Source organism: Lontra canadensis, unplaced genomic scaffold, assembly GCF_010015895.1.
Source record: "Lontra canadensis isolate GAN:19392208 unplaced genomic scaffold, GSC_riverotter_1.0 scaffold47, whole genome shotgun sequence".
In the NCBI taxonomy this organism is placed as follows: domain Eukaryota; kingdom Metazoa; phylum Chordata; class Mammalia; order Carnivora; family Mustelidae; genus Lontra; species Lontra canadensis.
In genome coordinates, this window is record NW_022631041.1 from 1,567,612 (window position 1) to 1,582,921 (window position 15,310).

A 15,310-nucleotide genomic window follows, 5' to 3' on the forward strand; every position below is an offset into this window, starting at 1 on the left:
ATTCCTGGAAACTGCACATATTCCCTTACGGGGACAAGGCATTTGGCAGACGTGACCACGGATTTTGAGATGGGGACATTACCCTGCCTCACTGGGACTCAGCATAATCACAATGGTCCTTCCAAGGGATGTAAGAGGTACGGCAGTCAGAAGACAATGTGATGTCGGGAGCAGTAGGAGAGAAGGGGACATGTGACAATGTGCTGCTGGCTTTGAAGATGGAAGAAGGGGCCATAAGCCAAGGAAGGCAGGCAGCTTCTAGAGCCTGAAGGGGAGGAGGAAGCTGATTCTGCTCTCTCAGCCTCCAGAGGGAGCCAGCCCTGCCTACCCCTAGCCCATGGTAACTGATTTCAGACTTACAATCTCCAGAACTCTGGAAAAATAAATGTGTACTGCTTTGGGCCACTACAATGATGGTAATGGTTACAATGAACAGAAATTTCATATAAGCAGTGAAATTCTATTTTTTATTTATTTACTTTTTTCATTCTGCTTTCTAACTTACACATATCTCTTTCACCCCTGCCAAGTTAGAAGCACCATACCAGATGCTGGTGACAGAGCAGTAAACAACCACATGGCTTCTTTCATGCAGCATGTAGCCCAGTGGAAGAGAAAGACTATAAATAGTGAGTGAGCCCCAAAATGGATTGAGTTTGAGGGTCAGCAAGAATGGAAATTCAAAACTCATGCTTAGATTACAGTACAGTGCACCTGGAGGGTAAAGGATACAGGTTCCAGCAAAGGACAGGAGAAGGCAGCAAGGAGGCAGAGCTGAGGGAGTGGTGGTAGCCTCCTCCTACAGGCAAGTGTTTGGGCAGCAGGAATGGTCAGCCTCTTGGGGAGGGGGAGATTCTGTTAGTACCCCTAAAATTTCACTATCGTTACCTTATATGGTCACCCATATTGTTGCAAAAATAGCTTTCCACTAGCCACATAACAGATCTACAAGCTGGTTCCACACACAATGTCTTGTTCCTTCCCTGGCACCATATTGCTTCACTGGCCATAAGTTATACCGTATGGATCATATTTGAGAAGTCATACAGCACTTCTATAATAATGACAGGTCTTTGTACATGCATTATTCTTTATTTCCCACAGTCCAAGTAGGCTTGGCAAGCCCAATAGATGTCAGATAAAGAGCTACGACTGTGCTAAGTGACAGAGAAAAAGTAAGGCAACCTCACCCAGCCCAGGGGATGGGCTGCCGCCTTCCCTGAGGATCTGACATTTTGGCTGGAGTATGAAGGATGCCAAGGAGGTCTGACAAGCAGAGACTTGGAGAATGGGTGAGCCTCCTGGTTGGGACGACACATGTGGAAGCCCAGGGCCTTCTCTATCTGTTCAGTAATAACACCAGGCTTTTGTGGAGGCACTGGAAAATGTGAATAGGCAAAAAGAGGAAAATACCAATCACCCATAATCACACCCCCCAGATAGAACCTTCTGCTTTCTTATGCTTATGTTTATCCATGTAACTATGAATCAGAGCATATACATTATTTTAAAATCTTTTTAAAGACACTCTTCAATTGCCCTTCCTTGTTGCTTTCCCCACACCCAGCTTTGCTCTTTCTTTCACTGAAGACTTCAGCACATGGTTCTCCACTCGCTTTATGCCCCAAACCTAGTCATTAGTCTGTGCAACGCTGGCATCCGTGTGGAAACCCGCCCACTCAGGCCCTGGCCACGCCAGATGGTGTGCGTAAAGCCACCAGACAAGACCACGAGGGCCGGGCAGGCGACAAAAAGGCAGGGACCTCTGCCAACTCGGCTGACCCCTCTCCAGGCCACCTCTGCAAACTCTGCTCCCGGTCATTTCCCTCACAGTTTGGGCAGCGTCTCTCTAGTTCTTATCAGAAATTTAAGAGCCAAGAATTAGATTCAAGTTCTGTATTAGCCTTGTTATTTTTGCAAAGTACACATTGTACATTCAGTAGCACACTGCAAAGCAGTGTCATGAATTATTTAAATGAAGCTATCCTTGTCACAATAAAGGAGCAAAGCACATTTTGTTCATTGTCTCCTTACATGTTTTTATTTCTCTTCACGGATTTCTTACTTTGTAACATTAACTAAAATTCAGTGAGCCACAATGTCGTTACTGCAAACTAGCCTAGTTCTGCTGCTTGGGGACTGATTTTTTTTTTTTTTTTTAAATGTGACTGAAGCATTTTCCTTCTTTCTTGCTTAAGATTCATTATACTTGCATGTGTACTTGCAGCAGTGCGGGCTGGTAACAAATATAAAACATGCATAATTGAAGTCCACTTTAAAAAGTATTCTTGCGGGGCACCCGGGTGGCTCAGTTGGTTAAGCCTCTGCCTCCGGCTCAGGTCATGATCTCAGGGTCCTGGGACTGAGCTCCGAGGTGGGCTCTCTGCTCAGCAGGGAGCCTGCTTCCACCCCCTCTCTCTGCCTGCCTCTCTGCCTACTTGTTATCTCTCTGTCAAATAAATAAATAAAATCTCAAAAAAAAAAAAAGTATTCTTGGAGGGGCTGGCTGGCTCAGTTGGTAGAGTCTGCCTCTCTTGATCTCAGGGTTGTTGAGTTCAAGCCCCATGCCGGGAGTACAGATTGCTTAAAAACAGAATCTTTTAAAAATTAAATAAATAAAAAGTAACTCAGATTTAGTTCTTCTCCTTTGCTTGGCTGGGAGGGAACAGTAGATGCTGTGGGCTGGAAATGGAAAATCAAGGTACTGAGACCCATCTTTGAAAAAGAGGCAGAAAACATTTTTGTTTTGCACCTTATTTGATGGATCTGTTTTATAATTCTAAATGAGAGCATATTGTCCTCCAAGGGCCAGTGAAAGGATTGTGAAGCCTGCCTGGGACACTGGGGAGTTAGGTCAGGGATCCACTGGGATTAACTGTTCTTGGTGTTGTCACGGCCTCATTCAGCTTGATTGTTAATCTATTAACAATGAGAGGATCCCCTTGTGATACTTTTGTCTGTGGCTACTATATGCTGCCAGTACAAACCCAACTCCATAACTCCATTCTTTGCCCTCCTGCTTATATACACACAAACACACACACACACACACACACACACACACACACACACACACACACACTTTCCCCTGACTGCATGCCAACAGGTTAATTTCATTTTTTAATTTTTTTCCAACAGATTCATTTTATTTTTTAATTTTTATTTAAATGTTGTTAACATACAGTGCAATATTGGTTCCTAGAGTAGAATTCAGTGATTCATCTCTTATATACAACACCCAGTGCTCATCACAAGTGCCCTCTTTAATACCCATCTCCCATCTACCCCATTCCCCACACACCTCCCTCCATCAACCCTCAGTTTGCTTCCTATCCTTAAGAGTCACTTACAGCTTGTTTCCCTCTCTTCTTTTTTTCTTCTCCCTTTCCTGTTTTCTTTCTTTCTTTTTAAAATTTTTTTAAATTTTTTATTTTAGAGAGGGGAAGTGGGGGAAGGATAGAGGAAAAGGGAAGAGGAGAGAGAAACTCAAGCAAATTCCATGCTGAGTGTGGAGCCTGATGTAGGGCTGGACCCCACCACCCTGAGACCACGACCCAAGCAGAAACCAAGAGTCAGACACTTAAACAACTGTGCCACCAGGTACCCCTGTTTTCTTTCTTTAATTCCACATGTGAGTGAGATCCAACAAGTTCATTTTAAACCACTCTATTCTATCTCAGGTTGTGATAAAGGTGCATGGAGAGGGATCAAGAAAGAGCAGTGACCTAAAATTAAGTCAGGGGAGTATAAAAACACAAAATAATAGGCAATCATTAAGCCTTGCAAAGGAAGCAGGTAGCCTTTTCTTTAAAAACAAAACAAAGCCAAAAAAGAAGAAAAATCTATTTTGCAATAAATTTTAACTTGTAGAAAAATTGCAAAAATAGTACAAATAATCCCTTATACTTTTCACTTGGATTCCTCACCTGTTCACACTTTACCATTTTGCCTTGTTATTCTGAGTCACATGAGAATATGCTGCAAACATGATGCCCCATTAACCCTAATCATGTCACTACGCATTTCCAGGAAAAATAAAGACATTCTGCTGAAAAATCAAAGTATATCCTCCAATATCAATAAATCAGCATTGGTACAATACTAGGGTCCAATCCACAGACTTCCTCTGAGTATTCTTAACTGGTCCAACAATGTCCTTTATAATCATCTTTCCCTTCTCAGTCCAGAATCCAATTCGGGGTCATCTATTGTATTTACTTTTCATGTCTCTATATCCACCTCAATGTGGAGCATTTCTTCAGTTTTTCCTTGTCTTTTATTACTTAACACTTTTGAAGAGTACAGACCTACTTGGTTGAATGAACTTTAGTTTGTGGGTGGCTGATACGTCCTGAAGATTACATTCAGGTTTTGCCTTCTTGGCAGGAATTACACAGAAGGGACACTCAGCAGATCACACTAGGGGCATATGATGTCGATTTGTCCCATGGCTTGTGATGTTGACTTATCACTTGGTTAAGATGATTCATTATTAAGTACTGTGTTAATAATTAATAAGTAACTAAAAAGTCTTTGAGTGATTAATTTTAAATTAATTTAAAAGTATTAGAATCTATGCAAATACCCTGTTCCTCATCGTATTTTCACCCACCAATTTTAGTCTCCATTGATGACTCTCTTCTGATGTAATTATTTACTGTGATAGTGGCCAAGTGCTCATTTTCTAACTTCTTAATTGCTTCTACATGTATTATTAATTGGTGTTCTGTTGCAAGCTCGAATTTTTCCTTTTCCCAAGATTTATGGATGAGGCCCCAGTTAGGCCAGCAGTTTGGGTAAATTAGTGGTGAGGACTGTCTCTGGGTCTCCTGGGTGTTCAGCAGCTTGTTTATGAAGGTAACTAAGCTCTTTTTGTTCCTAATTGGAGGTATCATTTTCATTTCACTTTGGAACTTTCTGGGCTTGACCCACCCTGTGGGAATTTAGTGTATGCATTTAGAGGTCAGAGAAAGTCAGAGAAGACACACTGCAGAATGAGAGCTATTCAGAGATAGGACTTTTCTTTCAGTGAGTTTATCTGTGTCCATTAGAACCTGGTACCAGGGCAGCAGTGGCCACTGAGCCATGAGAAATAATTCTGGAGTACCAATGGCTTGAGATAAAGGAGTTCTGCTAAATCCTTATTGCCAACATCTCCAATCAGCCGTGAGATTGACCACAATCATCTATAATGTTACTGAGTTTGGAGGACATTAGTGGTTCCAGAGAAGAGTCTGACTTACCAACATGCGATTACTTCCAAACTTTTTTGTTCCAGTGAGTCTTATTCAAATATGATGACTTATTTGGTGGTTTGGGGCTATAACCGATGTTTATTGCCAGTATCTAAAGAGGGCAATCAGGTATTATCTCTTTTTTGGTAGTTGGTGACGACAGGGTCAGCAGAGCCTCCTCTGTGGGCCGTAAAATGTCTCTTGGGTCTAAGGCCTATATAGCCTTGAAGACGATCATTTTGCTGGAGCCTTGGATTTTCCGTACATTCAAGATCCATTTGTGGTTAGGTGGCATGCGCGGAGTAATGTAAGAAGTTTTCTTAATGGGGGCTCCTGGGTGGCTCAGTCAGTTAAGTGTCTGTTTTCGGCTCAGGTCATGATCCCAAGGTGCTGGGATCGAGTCCTGCCTCAGGCTCCTTGCTCAGTGGGGAACCTGCTTCTCCCTCTACCCTTCCTCCCAGCTCACGCTCGCTCTTTCTCAAATAAGTAAATAAAATCCTTAAAATTAAATTAAATTAAATAATAATAAAATATTAATATTATATAGTAATATATGATAATATATAATAATATTAATAATAATAAAATAGATTGAAATAAAATAAAATAAAATCTAAAAAAGAAGTCTTCTCGGGGCACCTGGTGGCTCAGTGGGTTAAAGCCTCTGCCCTGGCTCAGGTCCTGATCCCAGGGTCCTGGGATCAAGCCCCACATTGGGCTCTGTGCTCGGTGGGAAGCCTGCTTCTACCTCTCTCTCTGCCTACTTGTGATCTCTGTCTGTCAAATAAATAAATAAAATCTTAAAAAAAAAAAAAGAAGTTTTCTCAATGGATGCCATATTTTTAAGAAGTTTTTAAAATAGATATCACAGCAGGGCTGCAGTGGCTCAGTCAGTTGAGCAGCTGAGCAACCAACTCTTGGTTTCAGCTTAGGTCATGATCTTAGGTTGGTGAGATGGGGCTCCAGGTCAGGCTCTGGGCTCAGCAGGAAGCATGCTTCCCCTCTCCCTCTTCTCCTCTCCCTATGTGCGCATGCTCTCTCCCTCCCTCTCTTGAAATCAATCAATCAATCAATCTTTTAAAAAAGTTAAAGTAGATATCACATTAGGAAATTATTGTTGAATTTGTTTAAGCATGTTGATGGTTATAGCATATGATTTTTTTTAAAAACGCTCTTGCTGTTTACTGAGGCACACTGAAATATCAAAGAAGAAATCACAAGGGAAATTAGAATACTTCACATTGAATGATAATGAAAATACACCACATCTAAGTGGGTGGAATGAATACAGTGATACGATGTCTTAGATTTGCTTTAAAATAAAATAGGAGTGAAGGAGGAGGAGGGAGAAGAAGAGGAGAAGATGATACAGCAGAAACCAGACTGGCTGCAAGATGACAATTATTAAAATTGATTAACGCATCTCATAATTGTACTACAAATATTAAGGTGAAATAAAGATATTTTCAGATAAAAGGAAACTGATAAAATTTATTGTCCGAAGATGTGCAGTGAAGAAATGCCAAAAGAAATTCTTCAGGCTAAGGAAATTGATACCAGATGGAAACTTGATTTACAAGGAAATGGTAATGTGTGGAAAAACATAAAATTTTCAAGTTATTTTAAAGATATATGACTGTGTAAAGCAAAATCAGTTTATTATAGGGCTTATAACGTAAGTAGGTGCAGTATTATAACAAAAGCATAAAGGATAGCAAGAACTATACCATTGCACTGTTCTTTAAGTTTATACGAATATTCATTTGAAATAGATTATGAAATGCTAAGGATGCATACTGCACTTCCTAGCAACAACTTACTTGCATAATGCAAGATGAATGCTTAAAAGCCAACAAACGAATTTAAATGGAGTACAAAAATTCATTATCTCAAACCAAGGCAGGAAAGGAGGAATACATTTTCCATAAAACAAATGGAAAATAAAAACAAAGAACAAAATCAAGACCTGGATTCAACTGTATCAATAATTATATTCAATATAAGTGGACTAAACCCTCAAACAAAAGACAGTGATGGCCAAATGAGCTTTAAAAAAATAAATAAATAAAACAAAAAAACAAAAAGCAAGATCCAACTGTATACTGACCACAAAGGATACACTGTAAATATAGAGACATCCACTGGTTGAAAGTAAAAGGATAGGAGAAGATATGCTAACAAATACTGAGCATATAAAAGTAGGATGGTAATATTAATATCAGACAAAATGGACTTCAAGACAAGGAATATTCACAGAAAGACAGAGAAGGACATTTTATAAAAAGAAAAGGATCAATTCACCAGGAAGTCATAACAATTATAAATATGTATGGACCAAATAATAGAGTTTCAAATTACATGAAACAAAACTGACTGAATTATAATAGAACAATTAAACAAAAAATAATCAGGGAGAATATAGAACTGAGTAATCTTTTCAACCACCTTGACCTAATATTTATAGAAAACTAAACCCAACAACTTCCAAACATATGTTTTTTATGATCAAAATAACTTTCACTAAGATACAGAATTTCCTAGTTCAAAAAATAAGACTCAGTACATTTCAAAACTATTAAAATCTAATAAGTATATTTTTAAACAATAATTTGATAAAATTTGAGGTTAAAAAATATAAAATATCAAAAAATATATAAAATATCAAGAAAATCCCAAATATTTGGAAATTAACTCATTTATAAGTAACCTGTGGCTGAAGAAGAAATCATGAGGGAAATTTGAATATTTCAAATTGATTGAAAATGAAAATACAACACATCTAAATGGGTAGGATGTAGCTAAAGCACAGCTTAGAGGAAAGTATATTATTTAATTTCTTATATTAGAAAAGGAAAAAGGGGCTTTCTAAATTTCCACCTTAAATAACTAGATTAAAAAAAAAAACTAGAAAAAAATAAATCACATCCAAACTAAGTAGAAGGAAAAACATAATGAGTGGAAACCAGTAAAATAGAAAATGAATAGAGAACATCTATGAAAACAAAAGCTGTTTTTTTTTTCTTTTAAATAGTAGTAGAATTGATAAACTCTTAGCAAGAATAAGCAAGCTAAAAGAGAAAACACAAATTGCCAATATCAGGAATGAAAAAGGAAATATTGTTCTAGATACCATAAAGATGATAAAGATAAAGGAAAACCTTCACAATTTTATACTAATAAGTTCAACAATTTAAATGGTGGTTTTGTAGATTCCGCATACATGAATTGAGATAGTTTTACTGCTTCCTTTCCAATATGTATATTTTTTACTTTTTTTCCTGCTTTGTTGAAATGGCTAAGACCTCCTGTACCTGTTAAATTGAAGTGATGAGAATGAACATTCTTGCTTTGTTCCTGATGTTAGGGGGAAGGAATTAATATTTCACCACTAAGTGTGATGTAGTCACTATAGGTTTTTATTCTAATTGCACCAGGAATTCACAGGGTTTTACTTGCATGAGTGATGCTATCTAATTTACATTTTTAAAAATACCACTTGAGCTACTGTGTAGAGAATGGACCCTGGGAAGAAGAGAAGCAGGGAGACCATCAGGAGGGACTGTACAGCTGTTACAGTTGTGCAGGATGGAGGGGGATGTGTTTTGCACTAGACTGACAGCAATGGGTATGGAGAGAGGTGGCTGGGTTTGGGGGTAGGTATTTGTAGTGCTGACAGGACTTGCTGATTTATTGAATTTGGAGTTAAAAGAAAAAAAGAAAATCCACATTTACAGCTTAAATGTATTTCAGATTTTTTCTCTGTGGATTTCAGCTATTTTTATTATTCATTTCCTCTTTAGAATGGATCAGTGAAAGTCGATATAATATTTTTAAAAATCTAGCCCTATGTTACTTAGGATTTCATTTTTTTATATATATATTTAGAGGATTCTAGAAAGAATAAGGACCAATATTTATACTGGATTTTCGATCGGTTTTAGACACTAGTGTTCTGAACTACATTTCTGTTATCTTTCTTTTTAGGTTTGTCCAAGACTGGTTTTCAGAAAGGACGCAAGTGGCCAAAGTGGATTTCTCTACAGTGTTACCGCGCTTCATTTCTCTCTATATCTTTTCCTTTCTGAATCCGAAAGATCTGTGTGCAGCTGCACAAGTCAGCTGGCCCTGGAAGTTTTTAACTGAACAGGTTTACTACTTGTCACTTCTCTGTAATAGGGCCCAAATACCACTGTATTCTGTCATTCGGCAGTTGAGTTACCTTCCTTCCCTGTAGATAATAACGGAGGGTATTTGAACCATAATTAACTTACCCTTCAGAGAAAAAAAATGGGGATAAGTTAAATACAAGAATTTATTTTGTAAGTAAGGGGATATACACTATTCTAATAATTCTTGTAATTTTAATAACCTCATATTACTCAATTTAATTATCTAGAAAATGTTTTATCTTGACTAAAGACGTCCACTTTTTTCATGAGATATTAGGTAAGCTGTGGTTATTATATGATATTATTTTGCCTGTGATAACTTACCCTGAAAATTGTTATTGCACCGCAGTGTCCTTTGATCGCTCTTTGGCTAACATCTGTTGAAGAGATTTTCAACATCCTCTGCCATTAATTCTGTCTCTGCCCTATTTGTCTCTTTTTCTTCTTAAAGATTTAATAAAATGTCATGGCAGACATACTTTGAGGACACGTCAGTAATTTACCTCTTCAACGTGAGCAGACTTCCCAGGGTTGGCTTGCGTTGAGCTTCTGAGCTCAGACAGTACTTAGCTCTCTATGGAGAGGCCACGCGCAAACCAACCGTGAGCCCTAGATTTACAGCATTTAAGAACCTGGGCGAAGGGTTTGCACTGTTTTTTCCTTTCAACCTATGTCCTTATCTTTAAGGAATAGGTCTTGTAAACAGAATATAGCTGTTGGTGCTTGTTATCTAACAGTTGGCAATCTTGGGCTTTTAGCTAGGGTGATTTTGTATTTACGTGTGTGTACATACGGATCTATTTAAGCTTCAGTCAGCCATTTTACTGTTATTTTTTTTTGTTCGTTCCAGTTATTTTATTGGCTTTTTAAAAATTGTCTTTTAGAGTACATAAATGTTTTTTAAGTTGTTAATTATAAATTATTTAGCAGTTCTCTCATGGCTATATTAGGATTACGGCACTCATCCTAGGGCCTTTTTTTTTTTTTTTTTAATATTTTATTTATTTATTTGTCAGAGACAGAGGGAGAGAGAGTGAGCGAGCACAGGCAGACAGAGGCAGAGGGAGAAGCAGGCTCCCTGCCGAGCAAGGAGCCCGATGTGGGACTCGATCCCAGGACGCTGGGATCATGACCTGAGCCGAAGGCAGCCGCTTAACCAACTGAGCCACCCAGGCGTCCCTAGGGCCTTTTTTTTTTTTAACCACTTCTGAGATAATGCAAAGAGCTTAGGACCCTTTAACTCTCTCTATTCCCCTTCAGTCCCCTTCCCACCCAGTTTCAATACTGTTGTCAAATATTTTAATTTTATACACACATAAAATACATACATTTAAATTTATATATATGTATATTTATTTATACACACACATCACGACTATTATTTGATATAGTCAATATTTACTTATAAGTAACCACATATTTACTTTTTCTGTTGTCATATATCTTCCTGCATCTCTTGAGTTTCCATCTGGGATCATTTTCCGTTTGAATTTTCTTGAATATTCCTTCTAGTGCAACTTGCTGCTGACAAATTCTCTTATTTTTGTCTGAAAATATCTTGTTTTACGTTCGTATTTGAAGGATATTTTCACAGGGAATTTCAATGCTAGGTTGGCAGTTAATTTTGTAGAACTTTGAAATTTTTCTATTGTTTTCTGTCTTCCATAAACCTTTTTTTTTTTTTTTTTGAGAAGTAGGGAGTCTTATTATTGTTCCTTTAATAGCAATATTTTTATTTTCTCTAGCTGCTTTTAGGGTTTTTTTTTCTCTGTCTTATCTTTTGTTTTCCACAATTTTATTATGATGTACCCAGAAGTGTGTGTGTGTGTGTGTGTTTCTTCTACTTTATGTTTTTCGGTGATTTTTGAATCTGAGATTTAATGTCCATCAGTTTTGATAAGTTCTCACACAGCATCTCCATATATATATATATATATATTGTTTCTGCCCTATTTTTGTTCTTTTTCTTGTGGGATTCCAATACTTACATGTTAGACTGATTTACCATCTCCCACAAGTTTCATGTTGTTTTTTGTGTCTTTTCCATCTTTTTGGCCTTCAGTGTTTCTACCTGGGTTTTACTTCTAGCTTTTCGTTTACAAATTATCTCTTTAGCTGGATTCTAATTTGCTTTTAAACTGGTCCATTGAGTTTTAAATTTCAGTTATATTTTTCAGTTCTACAATGTTGATTTGATTATTTTTGCCACAATTCTCACCTAGCCATTTAACTTCTTCGACATATTAATTATAGGACTGTTTATTTTTTAAGTTCCTGCCTAACAATTACAACGTATGGTTCTCCTGAGGGTCTCTCTCTATTTAATAAAAAATAATAAATGACAAAAGGAGAAACAAACAATTGTTATCCTTTTGTGTGGCTGGTATTGGATACTAGATATTAGATATAAAATATCGATACAATAATTTGAGCCTCGGCTTGATGTTCTCTTCCTCCTGAGAGAATTTGGTTTTGCTTCTGGCATTTGGTTAGGCTAGGAATAGATCACTTAAATCCAGTCAGAAAAGAAGATATTTTAAAACTAGTTTCAGTCTTTGTGAGAGGTTGCGTAATTCCTTACCCTTGCTGATAACCATCTCAACTGAAAGCCTGGTGTGATTACTAGGGCTTTTCCCCTTAGTGGGCCCTGAATTTAAATTTGTTTCCTTTCTTCCTTGTGAGAATACTTTTTAGGTTCCATGTCCTTCAGCCATAATTTTCTGCTCTTCTTCTCAGCCTGAGCTTTACTTTGGAACTGTCAAATGCCTTGAAATGTCAAATGCCAGGGATCAGGCTTACCTCTTTGGTTTCCCTTCTCTCTGGGGTCATGTTCGCAGGAGCCCTTATTGCACTGGTAGCTCTACAGGCCTTCAAATAATTGTTTTATGGTATTTTGTCTAGATGCTTAATTCAATTAAACCACATGAAATTTGCTGTTTCCACTTATAAAAGCTGGTTGTGTATTGGCAATATCATATGGTTCAACTGAAGGTGTTCCCAGGGGGAGGTCTGGTCTGAAACAAACTGATTTTTTACTACTATTTTTTACTATTAGGGTTAACCAAATGCTGTGGGACCAGGTGCAAAAGATGACTAATACGTTTATTCATATATAACATATATTGTGATCAAAGACTATTCTTGTACGGAGTGAGGTATGCTTCTTTTTTGTTTGTGTCCAATTTAGATGACAAGTCAGCCACACCAGAAATCCCAATGTAAAGAAAAATTATCTGCATAGCCGGAAACATTATTACGAGGAAACGGTCCTTAAAAATTTCTTGCAATTTATATTTCTCCTTTCTTTTTTTGTAGGACTGCTTATGGATGCCCAAATGCATTAGGTTTGGGTGGTTTCTGCCCTATACGCCAACGGATAACGAGTACGGTGCTTGGAAGCGTCATTATATTGCATCTGTGTCGAGCTTAGATTGGCTAACACCTAGGGAAGCCTCTGCTGTCTATGGGACCCTGAACGAGCCCAAAACAGAAGATGAGGAGCTGCTGGAGAGACAAAGAGAAAAGTGCTTAAGAAAAATAATTTGGGAGAAAATTGCACTACATAAGAGTAAGTAGCATTTTAAAATGATATCTTACCCAACTATTGTAGAAACAAATGGATTTACATACAGATTCCCACACTGGAGGATAGCTAGGTCTTTCTGGAAGAGTGTGTAGGTGGCGTTCTCTAAAGCAAGCTCTTCCTCTCCCCACCCCCTCCCCGTATATTTCAAGTTCATGAGTAAGAAAAAAGATTTTAGATGAGATACAGAAAGTCCAATATCGGTGCCTCCATATTCCTCTGGTTACAATCAGAGATGAAAACAACAACAAGGAGAGGGAACAAGGAACGTAGGCAAAAACAAGGAAATAGGTGCAGAAGAGAAGAATTGAGATTAGCAATAGAGGGGAGAGGTGAAACTGGGAATGGAAGCAGGAAGAACGGCATTAAAAGAAGAAAAGTAGGGAGGGAAGAAGAGTAAGAGCCTCTCTCAGAGAAGCCTTCTGATTTGCACAGTGCACAACAGAACAACAAAAGTGACTGGAGTCCTGCCATCTTCTTTTCACTGACTCACCCTCTGTGAGATCATAACAAACGGGAGATTACTTGAAGCCAAGACGAAGGGCAGAAATGGATGTGAAACCTGTAAATCGATTAACTGCTTTCCACAAGAAAAGAGGTGTTCGTTCTCTGAGCTTTGTTTCTTGACCTGACAGGACTGGTAACTTGGAGCCACAACTTGAAGCCGAGAGGATAAGAAATCCAAATAGAGTCTGTAAAAAGGGCTATAATTATTGCCATTTGGAATAGTGCCCTGGTACGGCTTTATTTTTGATGCCTTTATCTATGTAGACTTGGCCGAGAGAAGCATGAAGTAAACTACAGAGGCTGCTGCTGTTTGTTTTTCAGAGGAGTTATTCAAAGTTCGACCCCCTTGGGTGAGCGGAACACGCTGCTCTAGATTGTTAAAATCCAAATGCCAGCCACGGCTCTCCCAGGCTCTGAGGGATCGAGTGGGATTACATGAAGCTTTGGAGAAACAGCTAATTTTGGCATCCTTACAAGCTTTGCCCAAGCGGTAAGCAACCTCCATCTCCTGAAGGCTCAAGACCATCCCATGATACCAAGAATTCATTCTAGAATAATTTAGCTAACTCGCAGGGAGCTTGTATAATTATCTGGCTCATATCCTATGAGATAGCAATAGAAATAACTCTTTAATCTTTAAAAGCAGTGGTCTTTGACATGTTTTCTGAGGGAAATCTGTAACATTCAAATTTTATATTTCAAATATTCTTGGCCCTGCAAAGAGGCTGTGATGTAGTACATTTTCTGTGCAATTTATTGAGCAAAAGTAACATTTTTGTTTTCAGAATTGATTTTCCTGGAGTAAGTGTATCCAAATGGGAATGTGGGAGTAAGGGTAAGAGAATGGAGACATTATTTAGAAAGCTGGGAGAACCAGATGATCTAGGAAATTTTTAAATCTCTCAGCTGTTCTTTTAAAATGTCATTTTGAACCCCTCAGTATGTCACTACATTCATTTTAAGTGCCCAACAAAGCTAAATAAGTTCCAGGAGACCTTTCCAGTATCCCATGAATGGAGGAAGAGAAGCCCAGAAGCCAGCTCTGGCCCCACCCCACCCCGGAGCCCCATTTGCTGTTGTCCCCCAAAACTGCAGGGAGCGACTGAGTTCCGAAAGGCCACGTGCCTTGTTCAGTATAACTGATGCCCAGACAACACTTTGGTGCTCAGTTATCAAAATCCAGTTAATAGGTAATTTACGCTTCACTTATTCCCTTCTTTTCCCTACAGAAGCAATGTTTCTGGAAGCCATTCCTACCCTTCATTATTGAAGAAGACTTGGCGTGGAGTTCAGAAAAATGATGACAGCTCTTCATATGTGTCCCAGCCCCACTTCTTACTAATATCATCTCGGATTCCTGCATTTGAGGTAAGAGTTTGTTAGGAGGCCTGCCCTTTTCTGAGTTGGGTGTTTTATTTTGTTTTGTTTTTCATCTAGATGGGAGGATGTGTAACAATCTTTTGGCCTCCATATGTATGAAAATGATTCCTCTTCTAAAAGGAACATGGTCTAAGTGGAAATTTACAGACCCAGAGCACTTTTAAAAATCAGAAGCAGTAAAGATAACCATAAATCAAAATTACTTTTAAAAAAGCATTAGAGGCCAAAACTACCTTGCATTTAGTTAAGTATCTGGTGAATTCTTATTGAACTGAATTTGTTGCACTTATCCCAAAAAAGAGCAAGGTGATTAAGGATTATTTTAAAACCTCTTTGCAATGCCCAAGGAACTAAATACTATCGTATAACCATCATTTCTCACAAGAAAAATGTCAGAAATTCTATTTTGTGGTCTATTCAGGGAGGTGCCATTAAAT

General features: G+C 38.2%; 1 protein-coding gene across 1 annotated transcript in view; it reads left to right on the forward strand.

The window, feature by feature from the left end:
• Positions 1 to 15,310, forward strand: part of ECT2L (epithelial cell transforming 2 like) — a 65,025-nt gene that overhangs the window by 19,372 nt on the left and 30,343 nt on the right. Inside the window, 4 exon segments of the mRNA XM_032872998.1 lie at positions 9,219 to 9,381; positions 12,719 to 12,971; positions 13,815 to 13,983; positions 14,723 to 14,861. Of these exon segments, the coding sequence (XP_032728889.1) occupies positions 9,219 to 9,381; positions 12,719 to 12,971; positions 13,815 to 13,983; positions 14,723 to 14,861 (724 nt within the window).